Source organism: Antedon bifida, chromosome 3 (assembly GCF_963402885.1).
Source record: "Antedon bifida chromosome 3, ecAntBifi1.1, whole genome shotgun sequence".
Taxonomy (NCBI): domain Eukaryota; kingdom Metazoa; phylum Echinodermata; class Crinoidea; order Comatulida; family Antedonidae; genus Antedon; species Antedon bifida.
In genome coordinates, this window is record NC_136228.1 from 28,930,372 (window position 1) to 28,955,439 (window position 25,068).

General features: G+C 34.3%; 2 protein-coding genes across 2 annotated transcripts in view; one reads left to right on the forward strand and one right to left on the reverse strand.

Moving 5' to 3' along the window:
- LOC144836936 (LIM domain transcription factor LMO4-like) overlaps positions 1-15,042 on the forward strand; it is a 45,240-nt gene extending 30,198 nt beyond the window's left edge. Inside the window, exon 4 of the mRNA XM_078691881.1 lies at positions 12,626-15,042. Within this exon, the coding sequence (XP_078548007.1) occupies positions 12,626-12,634 (9 nt within the window). The 3' untranslated portion in view covers positions 12,635-15,042. The remainder of the gene's footprint in view (positions 1-12,625) is intronic.
- The window catches only part of LOC144836908 (melatonin receptor type 1B-B-like), a 304,056-nt gene that overhangs the window by 160,415 nt on the left and 118,573 nt on the right, over positions 1-25,068 (reverse strand). The window lies entirely within an intron of this gene.

Below are 25,068 nucleotides of genomic sequence, written 5' to 3' on the forward strand. Positions count from 1 at the left end.
TGTGTATTTTTAAATCTATCCTAACACTTAAAGTAATTACTGTGTTGACAAATTCTGCCGCTTTCGTGTAAATTCATCTGCTCCTTATTTTGCCTTCGCACCGATTTGTTATTCTAAATATGTCAGTTCTTTTTTGATAATACCTAAATATAAATTATAAACCGATTGATACACAGTAATGATGCGTCTTTCATAACGTCATTTCCACGCCTGATAACACCTTTATGATTGATCTAAGCCACCCCTTGCAATACTATCGTCTGCCGAGAAATCTGGGGTGACCTCCTTTACGCCCTCGCAATGAGTTATGAACCATTAATTCGCGCTGTACTGTCATAACCAAATTTGTTATTTTTATTGAGCTGACAGCTTTTGCTCGTTTCAAAATATTCCATTATACCGAATGGTAGAGTACCGTGTACACAATGTACACTTTTAAGCCAATTTACCCTAATATTCTACGCTACCATACAAACAAAATAAACCAATTGAAACACTGAAGAATTATAACCACCGAAATCGGATCGCATTCGCATATTAGACATTTTGTAAGACGCCATCACACCAATGATCGAACGAGTACATTGTGTGCGCCTTGTTAAATACGTATCTTCTCCTGAAATTTGTCATTAATGCATTGGCAATAACTCAATCTGACGGTGTAATTTAAACTCACAAATGGGAAAATTGAGAGTGTTGTATAATCTACGGACATTCATTACGAGCGCGTCCCGGCTGAAACCATTAAAACCATCTCTTTAGCTGTGCGCATGCGCTTTGAAGCGATGACGTCAAGAGTAACAATGTTTCATTACAAAACGTTTCATAAAAACAATAGAAATAATGACTGTCAATGCAATTTACACGCAAGGATTACACTGATTGCCATAAAATGCAATTTTATCATTTTAACGCAAATACCCTTTAATGACCTAATGTATTATACCGCAATTACAACGCGATTAGTACCAAAATACGGCATTTTTGTATAATACGATTCTTGTAAACAAATATATATTGTTCATAAAATTATCATGATTTTCGTAGACTATTGTAGGCCTAAACACTGCTTCTTAAGTGCCCATACCCCCAAAGCTTTACCCCTCCAGTAAATGGGTTCTGATTTGCCTAAAGTGGTACTGCTTATTTGAAAGTATAATCCATTTAACGATTGTTGGCAAACATATTTTCCGTTTAAATTTTGAATAATTACAGTAATTAACTTAATTGATGGATTATTGAAAAGAACAAAAATGATGTAATGTCAGGAATAATCAAGTGTGTTATGATGATTGTTGAACGCGAAAATAAGAGGTTAATAGAAGTGTGATTCTGCGAACGTGTAGCTGGCACTAAATGAATTGCATGTCCAGAGATTGGTTTGTGTCCGAGGGTCTGCTGATATTTAGGCGGAGCAATGAGGTGAGAAAGCCGGCCTGCACTCAACAACCCTCCTTTAATTTGTTTTTAAATGACGGGTAACGGAACAGTATCTAGATACATCTTGGAATATAGATATATTGGCAATAACTCAATCTGACGGTGTAATTTAAACTCACAAATGGGAAAATTGAGAGTGTTGTATAATCTACGGACATTCATTACGAGCGCGTCCCGGCTGAAACCATTAAAACCATCTCTTTAGCTGTGCGCATGCGCTTTGAAGCGATGACGTCAAGAGTAACAATGTTTCATTACAAAACGTTTCATAAAAACAATAGAAATAATGACTGTCAATGCAATTTACACGCAAGGATTACACTGATTGCCATAAAATGCAATTTTATCATTTTAACGCAAATACCCTTTAATGACCTAATGTATTATACCGCAATTACAACGCGATTAGTACCAAAATACGGCATTTTTGTATAATACGATTCTTGTAAACAAATATATATTGTTCATAAAATTATCATGATTTTCGTAGACTATTGTAGGCCTAAACACTGCTTCTTAAGTGCCCATACCCCCAAAGCTTTACCCCTCCAGTAAATGGGTTCTGATTTGCCTAAAGTGGTACTGCTTATTTGAAAGTATAATCCATTTAACGATTGTTGGCAAACATATTTTCCGTTTAAATTTTGAATAATTACAGTAATTAACTTAATTGATGGATTATTGAAAAGAACAAAAATGATGTAATGTCAGGAATAATCAAGTGTGTTATGATGATTGTTGAACGCGAAAATAAGAGGTTAATAGAAGTGTGATTCTGCGAACGTGTAGCTGGCACTAAATGAATTGCATGTCCAGAGATTGGTTTGTGTCCGAGGGTCTGCTGATATTTAGGCGGAGCAATGAGGTGAGAAAGCCGGCCTGCACTCAACAACCCTCCTTTAATTTGTTTTTAAATGACGGGTAACGGAACAGTATCTAGATACATCTTGGAATATAGATATATGTACCTGGAAGACTTAAATTTATTTTTAACGTTTGAGAGTTGAAAGAGATTTAGATTTAGAGTGTATGGCCATTTCTCACCTTCCATTGCACTGTGAATTAGCGCGAATGACATCACTTTTAAAGCTTGATTCACTAGGAAAAGAAAGCAACGGAGAAACATGAACACAACGTGGTCATTGGCCAATCACAAACGATGGCTCATCCGAACTCATTTGACCTGTCACTTGCCATTGGTCAAATAACACGCGTTTTGCTTTTTACGTCCATGCGATTGTGACGACAGTGTGAACGCAAGCTTCATCATTTAAATAACACCAGCGTACGTAGTGTACTACTTTACTATACTTTAGCAGAACACATTTACATATTTTGAAAGATTATTCTTCATCTATATCTATATAGAATTAATTTCTGTTGAAAGCCAGCAAAATATAAGAAGACGAGCATTAGTGATATGAACGCGCTAATAGTAGTAAATTTAATTGTATTAATGTTACTGAAATGCGTGTTGAGTGGCGATCTCTGTGAATGGATTGTATTCATGCTCACTCATGTCGTAAATCAGATTTCAATTTTAATGTAGATAGAAGGTGGATAGTATAAAAAACGCGTTAAGTCGAAGGCCAGTAGTATCTGGCAAATCCCTTACATTAAGGGTTATTTTCATCGTTTCGCTAAGAGCATCTCGACAAAAACCACTTACGGAGAACATCCAGAAATCGTATGTTACTTTTGTTTCGCCTGGTTTCGTGTAATTAATTGCTATGTCCGTTGGCAGGGATTCATTTGAACGAGTTTAGATATTTGTCCAATTCCATTTAGTTAAGCAAAGCACACATAAAGAAAGATGTGTGAGCGCAACAAATAGGTCAGGCGCTTAAAAGCCATTCAATTATTCACCGACTAATGTGCAAACAAAATGTTTTAAGCAGTCGTTGTTTCGTTTTATTTTAGCTAACTGAGTACTTAAGTTTTATCTTATGTATATTCAATGACCGATATTATTTCTACCTATATATAGTAAAAGTAATTTTGTTTTAGACGATACATGCAGCTGACAGTATTTATGCATCTAAGTAAAAGTTTTAAATTACCATGTACGTACGTGTACCTGGGCATGTAACCGAGGAAATAATTTCGGGACAAATCTCTTTTCTCTATAATATGTCTACACTACCAAACTAGTTTGACAAAAAAAAAGTGTGATGTTTCCAAATATGGTAGTGATATGCCCAAATACGGTAGTGATATGACGTCATCATGTCCATAATGGGCACATCACATTTTTTGTCACATAAAGTTTGATAGTGTAGACAGAGCTTTATACCTTCCATTTCAACCACATTCAGGCGTAACACACTGTAAAAAATAATTCGGATTTTACACCATATTTTCGTGTAAATTTGTTTCCTCCTTGGAGTAAACTCTCCTTTTCCTTCAATTTGGGTGTAAGTTTTTAAAAATGTGAGTACCTCACAGTGGGAAACTATAATATTCCCTTCTTTTGAGGTAATCTAATAAAGTTACACATTCGGCATGGGTAAAGTCCGACGGTTACACTACGAAAGGGGTAAACTTTCCCCGGAAAAGTTTCCCCCAATGTATTACCCTGGATTCACAAGTAAGTGCGGAAAGCATGCGATATGACGACTGTCGCGTGGAACAAGTCCATATTTTTAATAATTATTTTTATTTTGCATATAAGACCTATTTTTGTATCAGAAACTGTTTAATATACAGCAGAAGTAAATGTTATCATCCAATGGACTAAAAGATGAAAAAAATAAGGTAAGCTGAAAAGTAGGCCCTAGGCCTAGCCTAGTTAAGTTTAGCCTAACTGGTGGGCTCACTGCACGCCCAGTGCACGAGGGTACTGTGAAGTGTAATCAGCCTCGCCTAGTAGGCTTGGTCTAGGCCTGATGACTTTTACATTGCTTAGCCTAGATTTCCGTATGAATACATTGTTTTTATTGTTATTTATTATTATTGTATGTCTAAATGTAGCCGACATGATCTAGCCCAGTTAGGTTTTTAGTTGATTATCTTTGATTTAAATTGTATTTTGCAGGTGACGGTTCAAGTAATTTAATAGAAGAATGTTTAAACAAATGGCCAGCTCACTTTACGTTAATTTATGTGTTTTTTATGCAAGTAGGCCAGATTTTGAAATAATATTTTAGAATAGAATAGTACATGGTAGGCCATATTTAATAAACATTTTTGTTAGTTTGAATCAATTTTGTACCTCTGTAAATTTATGTTTAATTTTGATCAATAAAAAATCATGTGATTTCTTAAATATATTTTTCTATTTTGTTTCTGTTTTTGAGGAAAATCAACTTAAAACCGACATTTTGGTGTAACCAGATTACCCAAAATAGTTGGTTGCTACTTTGCTGCCACCAAAAACTGGTGTAAAAAAACATTTCATTAAAATTTGGGTATTATAACCCGAAATACCCGGGTAAACTTAGTTTTCCCTGGCCAAGGAAACATCCACTTTCCCAATTTTGGGTAACATTTCCCAAAGGGGGAAATCAGAGTTTACTCCACTAATTGGTGGCAGCCTGGTAGCACCCACTTTTAGGGGAAAACTAAGCATATATTTTTTACAGTGCACCGACAATATATTGTGGGACAATCTTGTCAGTGACGTGAGACAAATATGACGCGCGCGTGCAAAGTCAGTAACGTGAGACAATATGACGAGCGCGTGCAAAACCGTATACCACGGCCATTATCAAGATTTGAACGCGCCCACTAGCGTTGTCTATTGGTGGTGGCACTTTTGCTAAAAGGTTTAAAGTCGTACTATAGAATGTATTGGCCTATTGGATATTTTTTAGAACAAATATTATATTTTTTAGGTCTCTGAATTCATTTTTGCCTAAAATGTACGCCTCAAATTATCGCCTTTGTAAAATGTTAATGTCAACTCAGAGTTTGAATCGGTAAAGATATTCATTGTCTCATCTCCGCCGAAACAATACGACTTTGTGTATGTTTTATTGGTCTTCTGTATCTGTCGTTAAAATATTATTTGATTCGTGCCTTTAGTTTCTTAACTGTAAAATTAGACTGATATACAAATATGTGATTGTATTGACGTGTGTGCGTATACATGTCAATCTGTATTATTTCAATTCATATTCCGTCCATGTTACAGTTTAATTATTAAACTTAACGGAAATATGATATGTGACGATTTTCAGTAACATAAGCTGTGATTTGGAAATGTGTACCCAAATAAACTTTTAAGTTAATGGACGAGGATGATGATGAGTAGTAATGATGGCGATGATTTGAAATGATGTTGCTATAATAGGTTTGCATTCCTAATCTCTGCAATTGAAGGCCATTAGCGCGCGAGTTAAAATCATTTACGAATAACTCAGCAAAGCTCGTTGAGTGCATTGCTGATGTGTGTGGACAACGCGTCACCATGTATATTCAGCGCGTCGTCATATGGTAACAAAGCGTCACCATGCGTAAAAATCATTTGAACCAATTGCGTCGTCCCGAAACATTTTCTCAGCTATGTTCACATTATTCTCATTAGTTTTATTGTGATATTGTCTGAGTTCCATCATTTTACCCGCACATTCCTCATATTGATCAATTAGTTGGTGTTGTACAGAGCAAATGTTTACGTTACTCAGACGAATTAAATGCTTAAATTGACGCGAATGCCAGAGCTAATGTGTTACAACGATTAACGTTATTACCACAATGTTAGTGTTGGTATTGCAACAACATAGTTAAGTGCTAGTGGAATCATGGAATTGGGTTGGGTACGTCATATAATAGTTGCTGTAGAATATAAGCTAGGCCTGTGTTCTATCCGAAAAGTATAGGCCTAGATGCTACTCTCTTGTTTATCTAAGGTTTTTTTTAACCTTCTCCTATTAACACATTCGCAACTGTGTTGGCCCTAATGAACAAGTTGACGTACATTAGTAATAGTGCCCACTACTAATACGTCCTTTTTCCAATTGAATAGTGTCGTAGATAAATGTATTTATTATTTATAAGCATTACAGCCATATGCCTAGCGTACCGGATAAGCCTTTAGTGCTTGTGGACAACCCTAAACCCACACATGTTATAGCTAATTACTCATATTCTAAATGTCTGAAGCATTATAAGATAAGAATAATAATGTATAACGGTATTGTTATTTGTTAAGGTAGATTATAATTGTCTGGTGTATTTATGTACATCATTTATCATTCTGTCTGGTGGCTACGCAAAAACACCTTAGGAATAGATGCGTAAATGTAATTACTCGAGACGACGACGCGGTAAAAACTCGTTCGGTCCGTGGGATGCCATAACTCGAGAGGAGAGAATATGGGCCTATTATGAAATTTAGAAATATAAACGCCACCGCTGTATGCTGTGGTCCCTAAAAAATAATAATGGGTTGGCCGTAGGCATATAACATTTCTGATTGTTCGTTTCACGATAAAGTGTCCCCTTGTAATATGAAATACAGTGCCCTCATTGTTCTTGCACATGTGACTCGTGGGTATAACATTTGATGAACCTCTTCAGTTGCCTTTATGCAACTACAGTCGGTGATATTTTGAGTATGGTATAAGTGTAATTGAAAACGGTTGTTTTTCCTGATTAATGCTATTTATTACCGGATTAAAATTAATCCATAATAGGCCTAAATCTAATGATCTAAATTGCTCGTTAATTTAAACTCCAATAATTCACCAGCAGCCCGCGGTCATTTTACGCTTCAGTAGGTACAAAGCAGACTATTAGGTCCAGCTCAATGATTGGTTTATCGTATTGACCTTTGATACCTTTTTAGAAACTTCTACCACCTTGACAATTCAATAAATCCATCACTTAATTAATACCAGTACTTAATTAAATGTCTTGAATTGAAAACCGATATATTTTTCCAATGCGGTTTACATTACTTACACGGGTGCGATTTTCCACGTCAAATGCCGCAAGATATTAACTTTTGCCTCAAATTCGAATTCTTTGTTAGAAGGTGATTAATTTCGTGGCGCGTTAACTTCTTTGTAAAACGAAAAATGAAAGCTTTTATAACGATCACAAATGGTCTGTAAATAACCAAAAGCAATGTCATAAGGTCATATTATAACAAAAAACTTTTAAATTAATTTTTTATTAAAAACTTCTAAAATAGGATACAGATCTTGGCACATGATGTTTTCGGTATTATCGAGTTTGGAATACACACTCAGTAGTAGTAACGTAGTGGTTTATGCGCCTGATACACAACCAGTATCATCTCTAGAGACAATAAACAGCATGCAGTATTAGGTCTTATATCCCAAATGTAGCCTCTCCTGACACAAAATATCCTTGTTCAGTGCTGTTTTTCTTGTATAAGTGAGAGATTTAGAGGGTTAAGTTAATAGGAGTTAGGTGTTATGATTGGGCATCCCCCCCCCCCCCCCTCAGATGACTAGATACTCCAGGCTGTTTATTTTCGCTAGACATAATACTGTACGATAATCGACTGTTATAACCGCATAGTATAAAATGTCTCTCTCTTCTCATCTATAATTCATTATGCAATCTAACTGTTTATTGTATCTTGAGAAGTTGTTTGCAGTTTGCTTCAGTTGGCAAGTAATTGAAAAGAATATTGGATGGGGAACGAGGCGTTAAATTGTGTATGGTGTATAACCATGCTTTATGAATATGAGTATAAGCACATTATGATGTAAAGGAATCTGTATGTTACTATGTTATGCCATTCGATCCTATATAAAGAAGGAAATAAAGGAATGTTGATTGAATTGAATGAGAATATGGTGTCCGTGCAAAAGTGCAGGAAAGATTGAAAAATGATGACGATGGTGATGATAATTATGAGCACGTATTTTATGATGACGTTGGTGATATACATTATGAAAACTGTATCGGTGATATTGGTAAACATGATTGTGGTTGATAATACGACATTATGATTATGATGATGTTAGATAGTGATGGTGGTGATGTTTGATAATTAATTTGATAACATATACCATCATCCTGATAATTTTAATTCAAAATAATTAATAAAGACGGTAGTATGAAGAATGAAGATTGATAAATATAAGTAAGGATAGGTAATAATAATTTCTTTGAAAAGACCTAGGCCTACAATGTCAAAAAATCTATAATTAATTAAAAAATTATTAAAATTTGTGTAGACCTAGGCCTACATATTGTATATTAGTATAACTACTATGACGCCTGAAAATGCCCTTTCTGATATTAGATTTCCATTATATTGAGCACGCATAATAATATTGACGAATTAGTGTATTAGTGTCTAATTATGTAATATTAATCGGGTTACGAAACACAAAGCTTTTGCCAAAATCTAATTACAAGTTGTACAGCGACCAAGTTCATTGATAAACAATCTGATTATTTGATCCGTTGAAATTGAAATCGCTCGATTCGATATTAAATTCGACATGAAACATAGAAACCCATTATGTACAACAGTTCGGATAACAATAGAGAGTTAGTTTTAATGAGTTAGCAACGATGCGATATCGGAGAAGATATATTAACAAACTCTCGTATATGTTATTTAACACGATGTTATAAATATTTGATTACTATGGCAATTAGTTTGAGTTTTGAGCGTACGGACGTGTAGAAAGAATGCCAATCTATTCGACATCACTCTGTAGGCCTAAGAATTGACTTTTAATTTGGTGTAGGAGGCCTACCGCGTTCCGTTTTGTTTCAGGATAGGGTGAAAAATATGAGCAATGTGGGTTATACTCTGAAAAATCAAACTTTAACCAGGAATAGTTGATATCCTTCCCACATTAAAGTTGCTTTTTTTATTTATTTAATAATGACAGATGTGACAAAAATACACGAGCGCGTACACAACGATATACGAGCGCGTACACAACGATATATGAGCGCGTACACAACGCCCGATTCTCTCTACTAGTTTTTCTCCAGACGTGGCATTATTAATGTCCAGTAGGCAAATTCTGCTTTATATGTAACGTCTGTATTATGCTTATGGCCTAAAGACAGGCGTCACATGTGGTGCATGTGACTCCGTAATATATAATTTGCATATGATAGTTGACATATTATAGACTGAGAATAAAATAAATTATCAGGTTTTGTACGGTACGTGTGTGTAGGCCTTTTGCTGATCCAATAAAAACAACAAATATTTTTCTTGATTGCTGTAGTGTTAGATTTATTCTTTCAATAATTAAAACAAACACTGTCTGACATTCTGCCTCTAATTGACTTCTGTTGACTAACGCTTCACGAAAACATTCACAAATTAGAAAACGTTGCATATTCCATCATTCATAATGACGACATAATATGTCAAAATATTTAATCCAAACTATGATGTTCACATTACGTTTCTAGGAGTAAACATTAATTATATACAATTTCAACTATTTCTATCGGACAATACTTTAAGCTGTAGGCCTGTGTCGTCACCTTCGTCAGTGAGCACGTCATTGTACGCGCGCGTCCACATTGATAATAGAGGTACGTCGTCACCTTCGTCAGTAGACACGTCATTGTACGCGCGCGTCCACACTGATAATAGAGGTACGACGTTTATACGCCGCTGTCACTGATTGAAACATCGCACGTTATTAATTAGAGAATATATATCTTAGATGATAGATTGTCTGTGATATACAAATGTATAATCTAAACAACATTACTTTTTATCCATTGCAGTAATATTAATTTCGACGAATTGTGTTGATGCAAATAAGTCAATTATTGCTCCAAATCCCTAATGTAGAATTTAAGTTTACGTCGGCAATCATGGCGTTAATCAGAATTGATTAGAACGCATCACTCAAGCAAGAAATTAAAAAAATGCAGACAATTATACAAAAAGTTGACGGAGCTACCAGTATCACGTGGTTAATCATTATCACTGAAATGACAAGCCGCGTCATATTAATGCAGATTATTTTGCGACCGATGATTGTATAAAGCGACCGATAGGTAACACGACCGATAAATATGACAAGGCCGATGCAGATTCGGCCGATCAGGTACGACACAAACAATATAGGTTTGAAACGACCGATACAGGTATAAAACGACTAAAAGTGGTATGACATGGCCGATACAGGTAGACACGACCCACCGATACAGATATGACACGATCGATATGACACGACCAATAATAAACTGTAACAAATGATACCCACGACCGGTTTAGGTAGGACCGTTTTAGTTTTGTTTTGTCGTCTGCTTTTTCTGATCATGCGCTCGTCAGCAATCGCCTACGTTTTCTTTAATGAGTCAACTGTAGCTATCTGAGCTATAATTCAAAATAAAACTCCAAATTGATTGCGAGTAGATTTAACGGACAGAGATAAATTAGTCGGATGGACATTTGGATAAAATGCATACACAATTATTCTGCCGAAGATGTGTTTAAAAGGCATTGATTTGAAATGTAAATCTCGTGTTATATTACATTCACTGTGTTCATTTGCTTTCTTTGCGAGTTTTAAGTTTGTTATTCTGTGACCGTTCATTCAACTTCTTTCTCAATTTCAGTCCATTTATCTCAAATCTGTCTCTTATCCATCGGTTCGTTTTCATTAATTTGACATAAACAATAAATAGTTTGTATTGATGGTTGATATGAAACTGTTGGTTCTTTGAGTGTGGGGTTATATTTTTATCATAAAATCTTTTACGATATACAATCTCGTTTTACTCAAAGACTTTTTTAAGTAAACATGTTTTATTAGTCATTACTGTAAAAAATCTTTATTAAAATAATAAACACTGTAATTACATTCAGATAGTGATATAGTAACTCTTGAAAATCAGAATATTCATATTAAATATGTTGAAATTATTAAAGCTGTAGTATCAGCGTTTATTTTTATTTTATCCTTACTCTGATTGGTACATTTCGTATCACATGACGTTCGATATTACTTCTACTGCACGATACAAATTCCATTCAATCGTTCTATTAACCTGTTGCAGCACTTTTTAGAATGTTACTATTTGCTGACCGTTCGTTCGCCGTAGCAGGACCCAAAATTTGGAACAGATTACCAAGTCACATTAAACACTTAGACGACTATAATCAGTTTAAAAAACATTTAAAAGCACTATATTTCAAACAATGTTACGATACTAATTGATGTGAAGCGCCGCTGATTATAATTAAATGTTGTATAAATGTGCGCTATACAAGTAATAATAATAATAATAATAATAATAATGTTTGTGCACTTCGAGGCTGGTAAATGTTCGAAACCCCACGTGCAAGTGTACCGTCTAACTACCTTTAGAATGTTTGTGCACTTCGAGGCTGGTAAATGTTCGAAACCCCACGTGCCGTCTAACTACCTTTAGAATGTTTGTGCACTTCGAGGCTGGTAAATGTTCGAAACCCCACGTGCAAGTGTACCGTCTAACTACCTTTAGAATGTTTGTGCACTTCGAGGCTGGTAAATGTTCGAAACCCCACGTGCAAGTGTACCGTCTAACTACCTTTTAGTAGCTTAAATTTCAGGCTGGCCTTCCGATATTGATTAAAGGTGGATTAATTAAATAAAGGTTTACTGTAGAACTGCAAATGTATCTTTAAAAAAATAATGTTTTTGTATTTGTTGAATGAGTTGTCTCGTTTCGTTTTTTTTTTATTTTTTGAAATTTTAAAGGTTTATATTTTAATGAATTTTTACATTTATAAATTGTTATATGCATTTTAACTTATCTACTTTTAACTTGATGTTTGAATGTAGTAGACATTTTGTATAAGTTTGTATTGTTTTAAAGAGGGCGTCTTCAGCTGTACTGCTGTAGTACAACTGGACTGTCATCGTGAAACAAAGTTAAATAAATAAATCTTCCAAATCATGAAAATTATATTCTCCACATTCAACTTGTAAACATTAATTCATCAAAATGTTGACATACTTTTGAAAGTTTTTGGTCCAGTTTTGGTCCCCATTTATATTTGCTTCACTTGACATCATTGGTGAATCAGTGCCACGGAAAGCGATGAGCCCTGAGTTGTAAATGTGTTTTTGGTAGAAACTGAACCGTAACGTAAGGGAGAACATGACAGAGAGCTAATACAAATTATTCCTGTCTGTACCATTATCTAATTCTCTGTTTTCATATTAATGCAAATATGGAATTGTGAAACCAACTTTGCATAGATAGTGAATGCATCATATCTTTAATCTTTCAGGTATGTTGAAGAGAGCACACGTTTGAAAGGGACGGGTTTCATCGGCTACTTTGGCTGCAGCTGTTTACATCTTCGAACATTTTTGGAAGATAGTTTTAACTTTCTTGAAACGGAATTTGTCTATTTTTTAAGCTGCCAGCCATGTTTAAATCGTGTAAACATTTTATTGTACAGAAATGCTAAATTGTTTGCTAGTTGGGATCAGCAGAAGTCAAATTTACTTAACCTTTTCGGGGTCAAATGCCTTGACCCCGAAGTTTGTTTGTTTGATTGTGTTGTATACGTCGCTTTTCAAGAACAACATGTGGACACTTTTGAATACGTAAACCGTGTTTGATACAGTCATTTATTTTTACCACTGACAAGGGGATGACACCGCACAACATAATCATATTATGCGCTCATTATGAACTGTAATTTTTGTATTTTGAGATTTTTCAAGATTACCTGGAGGTCACTGTATTTCCTTACTCCATAACCGAGAGAGGGCGGATGTCTCAAAGCATGAACAATAATAAGAAGAATATTTTAATATCGAGTCGAGTAATTAAAACAATTAAAATGTTGTGTCTGGGATGAAATAAAGACAGTTTAAAAACAATGCCCCAGTTCCCCCTGTTATGCTTAACTGTTGACTGTCTTTCTGCGACTGCGCATTAGTAGCAGACGGCTTACCTGTGTAAATAAAATGTGCATTTTATGCCAATTAATGTAAAACTTTGTAAATGCCCGCTGTAAATAGAAAATATTCTAGCTTTGTACATAATAAGAGAATGCTCGTTTGCTCATGTTATTTCAGTTTTAAAATTAGTTCGATTTTTGTCAGATTTTACAATTTATATTGTTTTTGTTCATTTTAAAAGAAAGAGTATATTACAATAACTGTTTTAATTATTATTATTGAAATAACGATTATTAGTTTTATTGTTGATATTTACAGATTATAATACTAGATTGTAGTATTTAAATAATTATATTATAATTACTATTTACCGTTATTTGAGTTTAATTATTTTGTTATACTAGGCTATTATGTTTTATTTTAATATTTAGGGATCATGTCAACATTATTCTATATTGTTTGTAAGCAGGCTAAAGAGTAAGCAACATTGAGTTACTTCAGTGACTGCGGTAGATTAATTTTGACATGGTCCCTTATAAAACATATCATTTTCATCATGCCACATATTACCGCTTGTAGAAACGTGGTACTGTTATTCTATTTGTTTGTTGTACTTCGCTTATGTAAGTATAAAACGCTGTATTATGGGTATCAAGCTCAAAGCTGACATTGTGTCTTTTGCATTGATTTTTACCGTATCCGTCACCTCATTCAAAATATAGTAACCGATTATCCGTATTGTATGTATAATGTATCATAGGCAAATTTATACAGACGTGTCACATAATATATCACATGTGACGCCTGTATTATGTTAAGGTTAATGTTTTATTTGGCTTGTCACAGGCGTCACATATGATGCATATGTTACATTGTATTGTATGTATGATACTAGCTAAATTGTGTCATACGTGGAGATACAGTACAGAGAATCGGATGAAAGTTAATGTTCTAAAAGCAATGGTATTTTGAAACAAACATGCGTTGTTAGGTTACCCGGTTATTGCAAAGAATAGAAACAGATTTACTTTGTTCTTGTCAATCTATGGAACTAATGTAAAATGTGTATACGATGGAATAATACTGTCAAGTTAAGTTACCGTCTACTAAGTTCTTCCCCCGTTAATAACGATGTTATTTCACTACAGCTATATAGAAATCGATTATAATTTCCATTTAACCGTTAATCGACGGACCTTCCGAGCGTGTGTACGCACTTATTAAATGCAGATTCGTGGCGTAGTCTCTTACATGTTACTTAGGGCCTTTTCAGAAGTCCATTTACTAAATAGAACGTAATATAAGTAACACGCAAAATTGAGATAGATTTAAGCCGATTTAGCTAAGTGCGCTCTCATTACGACGAACTTTAAAAGCTTTTAGTTTAATGTAAAGTACACGCACAACCAAATTTGCAATGGATGGATATTAAGTTTCGCCATATTTCACAAATTTAGCTCCTCGAAGAATTTAGCAATTCAAAGAACATTTGCAAAATCTAATCAGATATTTCATTGAATTCTGGTCAAGTCAATTGTGGCAGAAACATACTGCAGCAGTTTCATTCGAAGCAGTATTTAGATGTGAATAAAAACCATATCTGTTAACACGCTACGTTTCGATTTATGTTGCATTGCTTTTTATGAGTTCTTGTTTTATTTTTATTGTGTTCAATAACGTGATATCATTAATAGCATGAGGAGTTTGCTATTAGTCGCATTAGTGCTGTTGTAAACGAAATTGAGCAAATACTCTAATAGGCACTTTGTGAATGGATTTTTTGTTTGGCATTATTAAAGATTCATCGAAGAATATCATTTCTGCTAATAGTCTAGAAATTAACTTATCATTCATAGCGTTGTGTCGGTGACGTCACATATTTTATGAGCAAAACTGGCACTTTTGGCTGTTATGTTTTATATTATGACGACGATGTTAAGATGTAGTGTTACGTAGAGTAGACATTGATAGAAGTCCTTCAATAGCAACAACAGCAACGGCCACCATCAATATGTGGTGTTTGGGACAATGAAAACAAATTTAGCCCGTCCTCATTTTTAGTGGGGAGGGAATAAAAATAGATGATCATTTCTCCACGTGACTCCAATAACCCAAACATTGTATAATAGTAAAATATTGATACAGACTGTAGCAACCATCAATAAGGGGTGGATGTGATATGGAAAACTGCCTCAACATATAGGCTACCCTCGCCCCAGACCTCCCCGTTTGTACTTTATTATCATTAGGTCTACAGTTATCTTATTATTAGGCCTATTGAATCTGTTTAGTGATCTTCGTACCCCTTATTCATCATTGCACATCCTGGTTCATATACTCATGTGTCCTTTCTATGCAAAGTTCCCATTTTAAAATTAGTTATGATCTACAGTAGGCCTAAATGCTGTGGAATTTAGATTATGGCATACAATTTAGGTTTTGAACTACCCAGGAAAAAATGTCCATATTTAACTTACTTTCACAACACACATCTACATAGAAAACGATCTCCAAAGGAATGATGCCACAAAAATGGAAACCGTTAACGCGGAACACGTTATTTTTTTAAAGTATGCCAATAGGATCTTTAGAAACATTGTAATGTATTGACATTTAAATGAGAATATTTGTTTTTGTATAATTATCTGGCATCAGCCGTTAGTAATTAGCATTACAATTATACACTATGACACACCGCTAGAATATAACCGTACTCATTTTCGTGGGGTTCGAAGTGAAGGAAGCCATTCATGTTTCGTTTATCTAAGGGATTATATAGATTATACAGGTGATTCTCAAAGAACAGTCGAAGATCTACAGGTAAGTTTCTTTTTTATCAAGGAAGAGTGCAATACCACTCTTCTCTGCTTTTTATAATCTTAGGCCTATAGGGTTTGATATCGTTGAGATAATAACGACCCCGTAAAAAGGTAGATCTCGGAGATAGAATGCCCACCAAGCATACTACTGTACCGTCGTATCAAAAAGCAAACACACCGCATTCATAGATGCTTCTTCAGTCTCGTTATATCACACTGACAGATAAATTGTCAATATTGTTATTTAAAATAATCCTATACATCAGCTTATCTAATCCCAGGCCTTGGACAAAGCCAATGTCGATTATGGGACGAGACCAGACGCAGCCTATTTACCCTAGGCCTTTAACTTTCAACATACTTTGGTAAGGCAAATCGGTAAATAATTACACCTATACGACAATAATTACTTTTTATTGTATTACATTTGTTGTGGTGGTGGTGGTATGGAAAGACCGATTTCTTAATGGTCAATTGAGCTTTTATTTATTCTCATTCCTCTCCGCTCCCTTCCCGTATTCTTTCTTCTCCTTCCATCCCACAGAAACCCATAATATAGACTAACTCTTGCATCTCATCTGTTAAAAATACCACCAACACACAACATTATTGATTACTGAAAACTTACTATATTATGTCTGTCGTTTCTGCTTTAATTTCACACCGTTTATATATTAATATTCGATGCAGTATAAACACCAGACACAATTAAATGTCTCTAACATTTTTAAAGGATATGACGCCGTCTTGAAATCATATCACGTGGAAGTATGTTTTGCGAACTGTAATAAAACGAACACAATAAAATAAAACTACAACAAAAAAAAGTATAACGATCGATGAAATATGTACGGGAAAGTAAAACAGATATGAAAAATGTTTTGAATGTTGAGAATGAAACGAAGCATTAATAATTGAGGAAATACTTTAATATGTATCTTAATTTCTAATACAACACCCAGGAGACGCATATAATATAATGAGCGAAGGGACACGATGGACAGGTGGACACGGTAAAATACATGTAAATGTTACTTGTGGACACCACGAACTCCCCCGTAAATATGCATCCATCTGAAAACATAATCATCTGAATATCAAATCATTGATTGGCTAATTTTACGCGCGCGGTATTTTAGTAAAATTCAATCGGTGTATTCGAAAAAGCCAATAATATGATAGCGTATCATACTAACGCGCCACTCAAACGGCAATGCGATATAGCTAAAGGCACAGCAAGTTTCAGTGTTTCGATCCCAATGCGTTCTTTTTCAATCAATTCGTTTCATTTCCTTTATTAAATGACAAAATGTAAAGGCGAAGGTAGGCGTATAAGAAAATCAATTAATGCCTCAATTGAAACAAGTGTACGGCAGCTCTCTGACTGAAATATTAACGACGAGTTGTTTTTATAAGCTGCATAAATCTTCTGGTGAAAGCAATCCATTTCAATTTTGCACAATTTACTGCTAAATAATTGATCATCTTCGGCCTAATTTGTATCAATTAGGCAGGTATATGATTAAGTAAAGCACTCATGTCTTTTTGTCGGTTTATTAGTTGTTGCTTAAAAGGATAAAGAAAGAACAATCAACGTTTTATACGTTTTTATCAAATAATATTATTACAGCAAATGTAAGATATTTATGACATAAAATGCGCATGCGTAAAAGTGTTGACGAAACTGCATTTTAAAAGATTTAGGCTATAGAGACTTAAAATGGTATTTAATATCGTAATTGCATACTAATAATATATGTCTCCGCATGTGGTTAACGTAACTTAGGTCCTACTTCGTAGATCGACGAAAATCAAAAGTCCCTCAAGGAGAAGGCGAGACACATACCGATAATTCCTCGGGACATCAGAAAAACTTGCTCCTTCAAATTTGTTTCAAAGAATGGTCCCTCTACTTTATCTATCATCGTCTTTATTAACACATCTTTTTGGAAAATCAATCATCAAGGTGCAAATAAATTGATGTTAGGTGCAGAGTTGTGCCTGCGAATTCCCCATTTTATTTTGTAAAACTCTATTTACCTGTAATAGTTAAAATACCTTTAGAAAGTAAAAGCTAGGCCCTTTCTCCAGCTTTTAAAAACCGAGGACACGCGTTTGTATCGTAATAAAGTTGTTTTTGTATGAAACAAATGTATTTCTTTTTAGAAGCTGTTGATGATTAAAGCATGACTCCTTCAGTCACCTCTTTTCAATTTTACCCCTAGACATTTGTCTCATTACAGTACATCTTACAGCTCGCAAGAAATTACTATAAACGTGTAAATCTAAATTAGAGTTTTATTTTTAGAATATACGTTACTTAAACATTTAAGTTCGTATATAATAAGAAAAAGGGAAGATGAATTGATGGTAGGTCTCTGAAATACACTGATTCTAATTATACGTGTGAGGCGCCTACATTAATTATCAGGATTGCCTTTAAAAGTACAAATTACAATATCTTGTCATTGTCAATGTGTTTAAATAATAGCTTTCTTTGATTACGTTGTCAATGGTTCTATAGAATGTATCAATAAACTGGATTATATGACTCTATATAGAGTCAGTGTAATTAACCAATCGACTGATGCTGAAATGTGACTAAAAAGTATATTAAAAAATAGTCTGAATGCAACCGAAAGAAGATCATCAAAATCCATAAACGTATATTTCGTTTCAATGATCGTGTAATACGAGCCAAAACTTTCTATTTCATGCTAATATTACTGTCTGCAGTTATAAGTTGTTTATATCAATGTATAGTGTAATTATTGTATTAATGAGACGAAGAAGTCGCCTCTGGGTGTCCGGTGAAGATGTCTCAGTGTTACTTCCCTCAAAACTCACAAAATATTCAGATTTCAGATAATCGATAGAATTTTGACGAATGTTATTCTTGATGGTGTATGCTTTTTATCCCATGTCTTAGCAATGCAATCAAACAAGCCTTGCTTATGTAGGCCTACGTGTGCCAGTTGTTTCTCTGCATGCATTGTTTTGTATACCTTGTCTGTCACATGTTATTTTAAAATCTTTGAGAGCAATGTTTTGTATTTTTTATATGCGATATTTTATGTTCAACTTCAATTTGTTTAATCATGAATTGCGATAATACAGTTCAAGTCAATCAATTAAGTCAACATTGCTTACCTTCGTTTTAACTTTTAAGTTTAACTTTTACTGTATCATAACGTTGAGGGCATAAGACTGATGTAATTATATTTTCTCCCTTGCGTTAATTAGTTTAGGCTGCCCATTTTAAATCCTCAATTTTGGCTAATCTAATCTATATGAATTATGATGGTGACTGAATTTCTTATTATAAGTAAAAACTATAACTTTATACATCTATTGACTGTTACGAAATCATTGCGTTAGGCCTTTAATTGATTGCTCAATTATTTTTGCAAGGTCGTGTAACTGTATCTTAGGCCTACCTTTGTGAAGTTACTGTTGTAAATTAAACATGCGATCATTTCTACTGTAGAATTAATAGAGGCCTACCAACATTCATTATATTTGTATGATAACCTAGCTAAATGAGAATATTGTAGGTGTGCAGCTTTGCAACTTAAGTTGTGTACGTCTGTGGAATGATAACTTGTGTCATTTAAAAGGCCTTTCTTTTATGTTACTGCTTTTAGTCAATCTGCCCCAATTGTTTTTTTTTTCTAATGCGCCTAAATCTCATTACGTGCGTACCGCATTAGTATCAACATTCAATTAATTGGTCATCTGTACCATGCCTGTAGTATTCGATATTTCACCCAGCTCTTCTTTGCTAACAGCATTATGTTAAAATGTTTCATTTCCTGCCAGATGTTTTATTTTACTGGTTTATTGCTTGCAAAGGTTACTCAATATTGCTGACCTAGATTGTTTTATGTAATCATGATCTAGGCAAGATCGCATCCTAGATTTTTACTGGGGGTTGGTGGTTCTTTTTTGTCCACAAAACAGGACAGTGCAAGCGTATAGCAACTGAAGAATGTACTGTATAGGCCTAAGTTTATATTAGGCCTTGGCCTAATTGATGACAACACTTTAGGTAGCAATTTTGTTGTAGTTTCTTTTAATAGCGGCACAAGAAAAACAGGTTTTGAACCCTACGTTGTCTACTATCTTGCTAGGGTGGCTATGTGTTCAGTATGCCGGTAAGAGCATGGATTAATGAATAGAAAGAGGCAATGTAGTATGTTGCAATAACAGGGTCTGTGTTCCTTAGTAGTGTTGTTGATTAATGTTATTGACTATTAGGGTAGGATCACAATTGTCAACATGTTAACTGAACTGGAACGTTCAGGTTAGCACGAACACCGTGTGTTATGATGTAAATTGACGCAATACAGATTTGTCGGTTTGCACTGTGTTCTTCGTTGAGTCAGGGAGTGTGTATCAATAATAAGCAGATCAATGCTAAATTATGGTTCTATATTGTAGCTTTCGGGCTAAGCATGTTTTTATAATGCCAATGGAGCACACATTATCGTGGATTCAGATTTTAAGCATGTACTGTCATCAAATTTCATATCAATACTTAATCAAATACAGTCATGTTGTGGTAATGTTCCGTTATAAAAAGTTTTAGTAAATTGAGGGCGATGTTTCTAATATCCTGGAAGAGTAAGCCTCTTGGTTTTTGGTTTTCATAACTATTATAATGTGCCCTAATATGAGAGCGAAACGTTTTTCAACATGTTACAGCACAGCACATACACATTACTTACATGGCTAAAACATTTTTAGACGCTATTTACCCACATTAGATTTTATTAGTTATCCGCTTGGTATACCAAGCGGATAACTCCTTGTTATTGTATGGGATCAATAGTTTTTTGGTTATCCGCACTTGGCGGATAACCCCTTGTTATTGTCAGGATCTTTTTTTTTTTTTTTTTTTTTTTGGTTATCCGCACTTGGCGGATAACCCCTTGTTATTGTCAGGATCTTTTTTTTTTTTTTTTTTTTTTTCTATGTTATTCTTCTTTCTTTCCCAGAATTTTGTGTCACGTGTATCTCAAATTCTGATCAACATTACATCGTATAACTTTGTCAGAAGATTTACCTCTATCTGTAGAAGTGCAGGACAGTTCGTTTTTTTACTTTAGAGTCGCGCAGCGTAAGCTACGCGCGATTTTATGAATTTTGCGTATTTAACATAGACTAAAAACCAAAAGTCATTTTGTAATGACACTTGGTGAACATTTAAGTCATATCAAGTGCAAACTTTCTATGGATTAAAAATGGCATGTTTCACAGAAAGTTACGCGCGCACGCGCGTTTAAAATTTCAGAATGCGTAAAATCAATTTCTAATCAACTTTCTACGCGTTTCAGGTCATTTTGAGCATTTCAAAAATTCCCACGCGTGCGCAATATTTTTACGCGCACGTGCGCACGTAGCGCAAAAACATTTTTTTTTTGCTTGATTTTTGTTTTTTCAGCCTTTTCTAGTAAATTTACCAATTTTCTATCAATTTCGACTTAAAATCACGTCATACGAGAACGTAGAATTAAACAATTTGCGCGCAATTTTGATGAAAAAGTTCAAAAATTTGTCAAAATTATGCCTTTTTTTAAACAGTCATAGATTCTAAACTACGTGGTGAACTTTTTTATAATTACATATTCTGGTAGTAGATGAGTTGTAGATATCGAATCAAGCATCGATATGGCTAACAGGACATTGTGACGTCATCGTATGGCCACTCGAATATAAAATAGCGGATTTTATCTCTTTCGTCATAGCTCATCACATTTAATAGAGCGCATCTCCACTTATCCGTATTCCATTTCCCCCCATTTTTTTTATATTGTCTAGGCCAATCAATTATCTTTCGCATGATTTACCATTTTTAAATTTGTGATGACGTCATCATGTTCAAAAGCGTCAATAACTTTGGTCACTTATTTTCACCTATTCTGAACTGTATATAGTACGTATAAAGATTTTACTGTATATACTGTAACGGCATTTGGTATAGCCCAAATCATTTATTTCCTACCTATTGCTATAATGTAGCAGGCCAAATAAGACTAAGTACTGATTGGCTATTTTACTGTGTGTGTAATTTAATTACGCACTAACTTGTGGTAAACAATTTATCCAGGGACCTAGTATAGTATAGTAATCATGATAATCTTTTTCTGTGTGCAATATTCTAACGTATGACGTGCAGGCTTTTGGGCTGCGGATAACCTAACTCGTCCGTAGTGACGAGTTCAAATCTAGTTTTTTTTGGTTATCCGCACTTGGCGGATAACCCCTTGTTATTGTCAGGATCTTTTTTTTTTTTTTTTTGGTTATCCGCAACCGTAAGGTTTTGCGGATAACCCTTGTTATTGTAAATATCTTTTTTTTTTTTCATCTTCTTTGTTCTTCTTTCTTTCCCGGAATTTTGTTGCACGCATATCTGTCATCCTTGTCAACATAAGATTGTATAACTTTGTCATAAGATTGACCTGTAGCTGTAGATGTGCAGGAAACTTTGTTATATGACGTTAGAGTCGCGTAGCGCAAGTTACGCGCGATTTTATGAATTTCAATGATTGGTCATAGATTATAAACCAAAAGTCATTTTGTATTGACACTTGGTGAAAATTTAAGTCATGTCAAGGGCAAACTTTCTATGGATTAAAAATGGCATGTTTCACAAGAAGTTACGCGCGCACGCGCATTTAAAATTTCAAAATGCGCAAAAATAATTTCTAATCAACTTTCTACGCTGATCATGACATTTTGAGCATGTCAAAAATTCCCACGCGCGCGAAAAAATTTACGCGTAAGGTGCGCACGGAGCATGAAAATCATTTGTTTTTTTCTTGAATTATGATTTTACAGCCTTTCTTAGTCATTTTAAAAAAGATTTACATCATTTCAAATTAAAATGACGTCATACGAACACGTTGATTTAGACCATTTGCGCGCGTTTTAGTTGCAAAAGTGACAACATATTGTCAAAATTAAGCCTATTTTTAATCTATTATAGCTCCTCAGGATCATCCACGACCCCCAATTTTTTTTATTTAATATGTAAGCAGATATGTTGTAGATATGAATTCATGCAGAACCTTTACCACTCGGATGTTATGACGTCATCGTATGGCCACACGAATGTAAAATATAGGATTTTTTACTCTTTCGTTATTGATCATCACATTCAACAAAGCGCGTCTCGCTTATACGTATTCCATTTCCCCCGAAATTTTAATATTGTCTATGTCAATCAACTATCTTTCGCATGAATTAAAAATATTTTAATTTTTATAACGTCATCATGTCTAAAAACGTAAATAACGTGGGTCACTTATTTTCATCTTTACAGTAAATTTCAATCTGTTATAGCTCGTCAGAATAAAAAGTGATAATCATGATTTAAATGTTTTCTGGAAGCTATTGGATTGTAGATACGAATTGATGTGAATATTTTGCCAATCAGATGTTGTGACGTCATCATATGGCCAGTTGAATTCAAAAAGTCATATTTTCATCTCTTGCATAAAAGTTCACTGCGTTTAAACGAGAGCGCATCTCACTTTTACGTGCCTAAAATTCTTCAAATTTGTTTTAATGTAATTATTTAGATAATTATCTTCTAAAATTGTTATCTTTATTTGTCAATTTGATGATGTCATCGTGTTAATAATTGGATTTAAAAGATGAGTCTCGTAATTTTGTCTATGCTACACTGTATATAACATATACAGTTTATTCTGTAAAATACTGTAATATGGTGTATGCTAGTGCTACATAATAGGTACAATTAAGCACTGTAAACATATTTATTTTATGTCATAGAATGGCATAATAATTTTCGAGGTTCATATAGTTAAGTATGTGCATGTTGCGTTTGCGCGGATAACCCGAACTCGTCAAAGTGACGAGTTCAAATCTAGTTTTTTGGTTATCCGCACTTGGCGGATAACCCCTTGTTATTGTCAGGATCTTTTTTTTTTTTTTTTTTTTTTTTTTTTTCTATGTTATTCTTCTTTCTTTCCCAGAATTTTGTGTCACGTGTATCTCAAATTCTGATCAACATTACATCGTATAACTTTGTCAGAAGATTTACCTCTATCTGTAGAAGTGCAGGACAGTTCGTTTTTTTACTTTAAAGTCGCGCAGCGTAAGCTACGCGCGATTTTATGAATTTTGCGTATTTAACATAGACTGAAAACCAAAAGTCATTTTGTAATGACACTTGGTGAACATTTAAGTCATATCAAGGGCAAACTTTCTATAGATTAAAAATGGCATGTTTCACAGAAAGTTACGCGCACACGCGCGTTTAAAATTTCAAAATACGAAAAATCAACTTCTAATCAACTTTCTACGCGTTTTATGTCATTTTGAGCATTTCAAAAATTCCCACACACGCGCAATAATTTTACGCGCGCGTGCGCATGTAGCGCAAAAATATAATTTTTTCGCGTGATTTATGTTTTTTCAGCCTTTTCTAGTAATTTTACCAACTTTTAAACAATTTCGACTTAAAATTACGTCATACGAGCACGTGGAATTGGATAATTTGCGTGCGTTTTTGATAAAAAGTTCAAAAATTCGTCAAAATTATGCCTTTTTTTAAACAGTCATAGATTCTAAACTACATGATGAAGTTTATTTTGTATTACATATTATGGAAGTTGATGAGTTGTAGATATAGAATCATGCATCGATATGGCTAACTGGACATAGTGACGTCATCGTATGGCCACTCGAATATAAAATAGCGGATTTTTGTCTCTTTCGTCATAGTTCATCACATTTAATAGAGCGCATCTCCACTTATCCGTATTCCATTTTCCCCCATTTTTTTATATTGTCTAGGCCAATCAATTATCTTTCGCATAATATACCGTTTTCAAAATTGTGATGACGTCATCATGTCCAAAAGCGTCAATAACTTTGGCCACTTATTTTCACCTATTCTTCACTGTATGTAGTACATAAACAGTATATAGTGTATACTGTATATACTTAGACGTGAAAATAAAATAGAGAGCGCA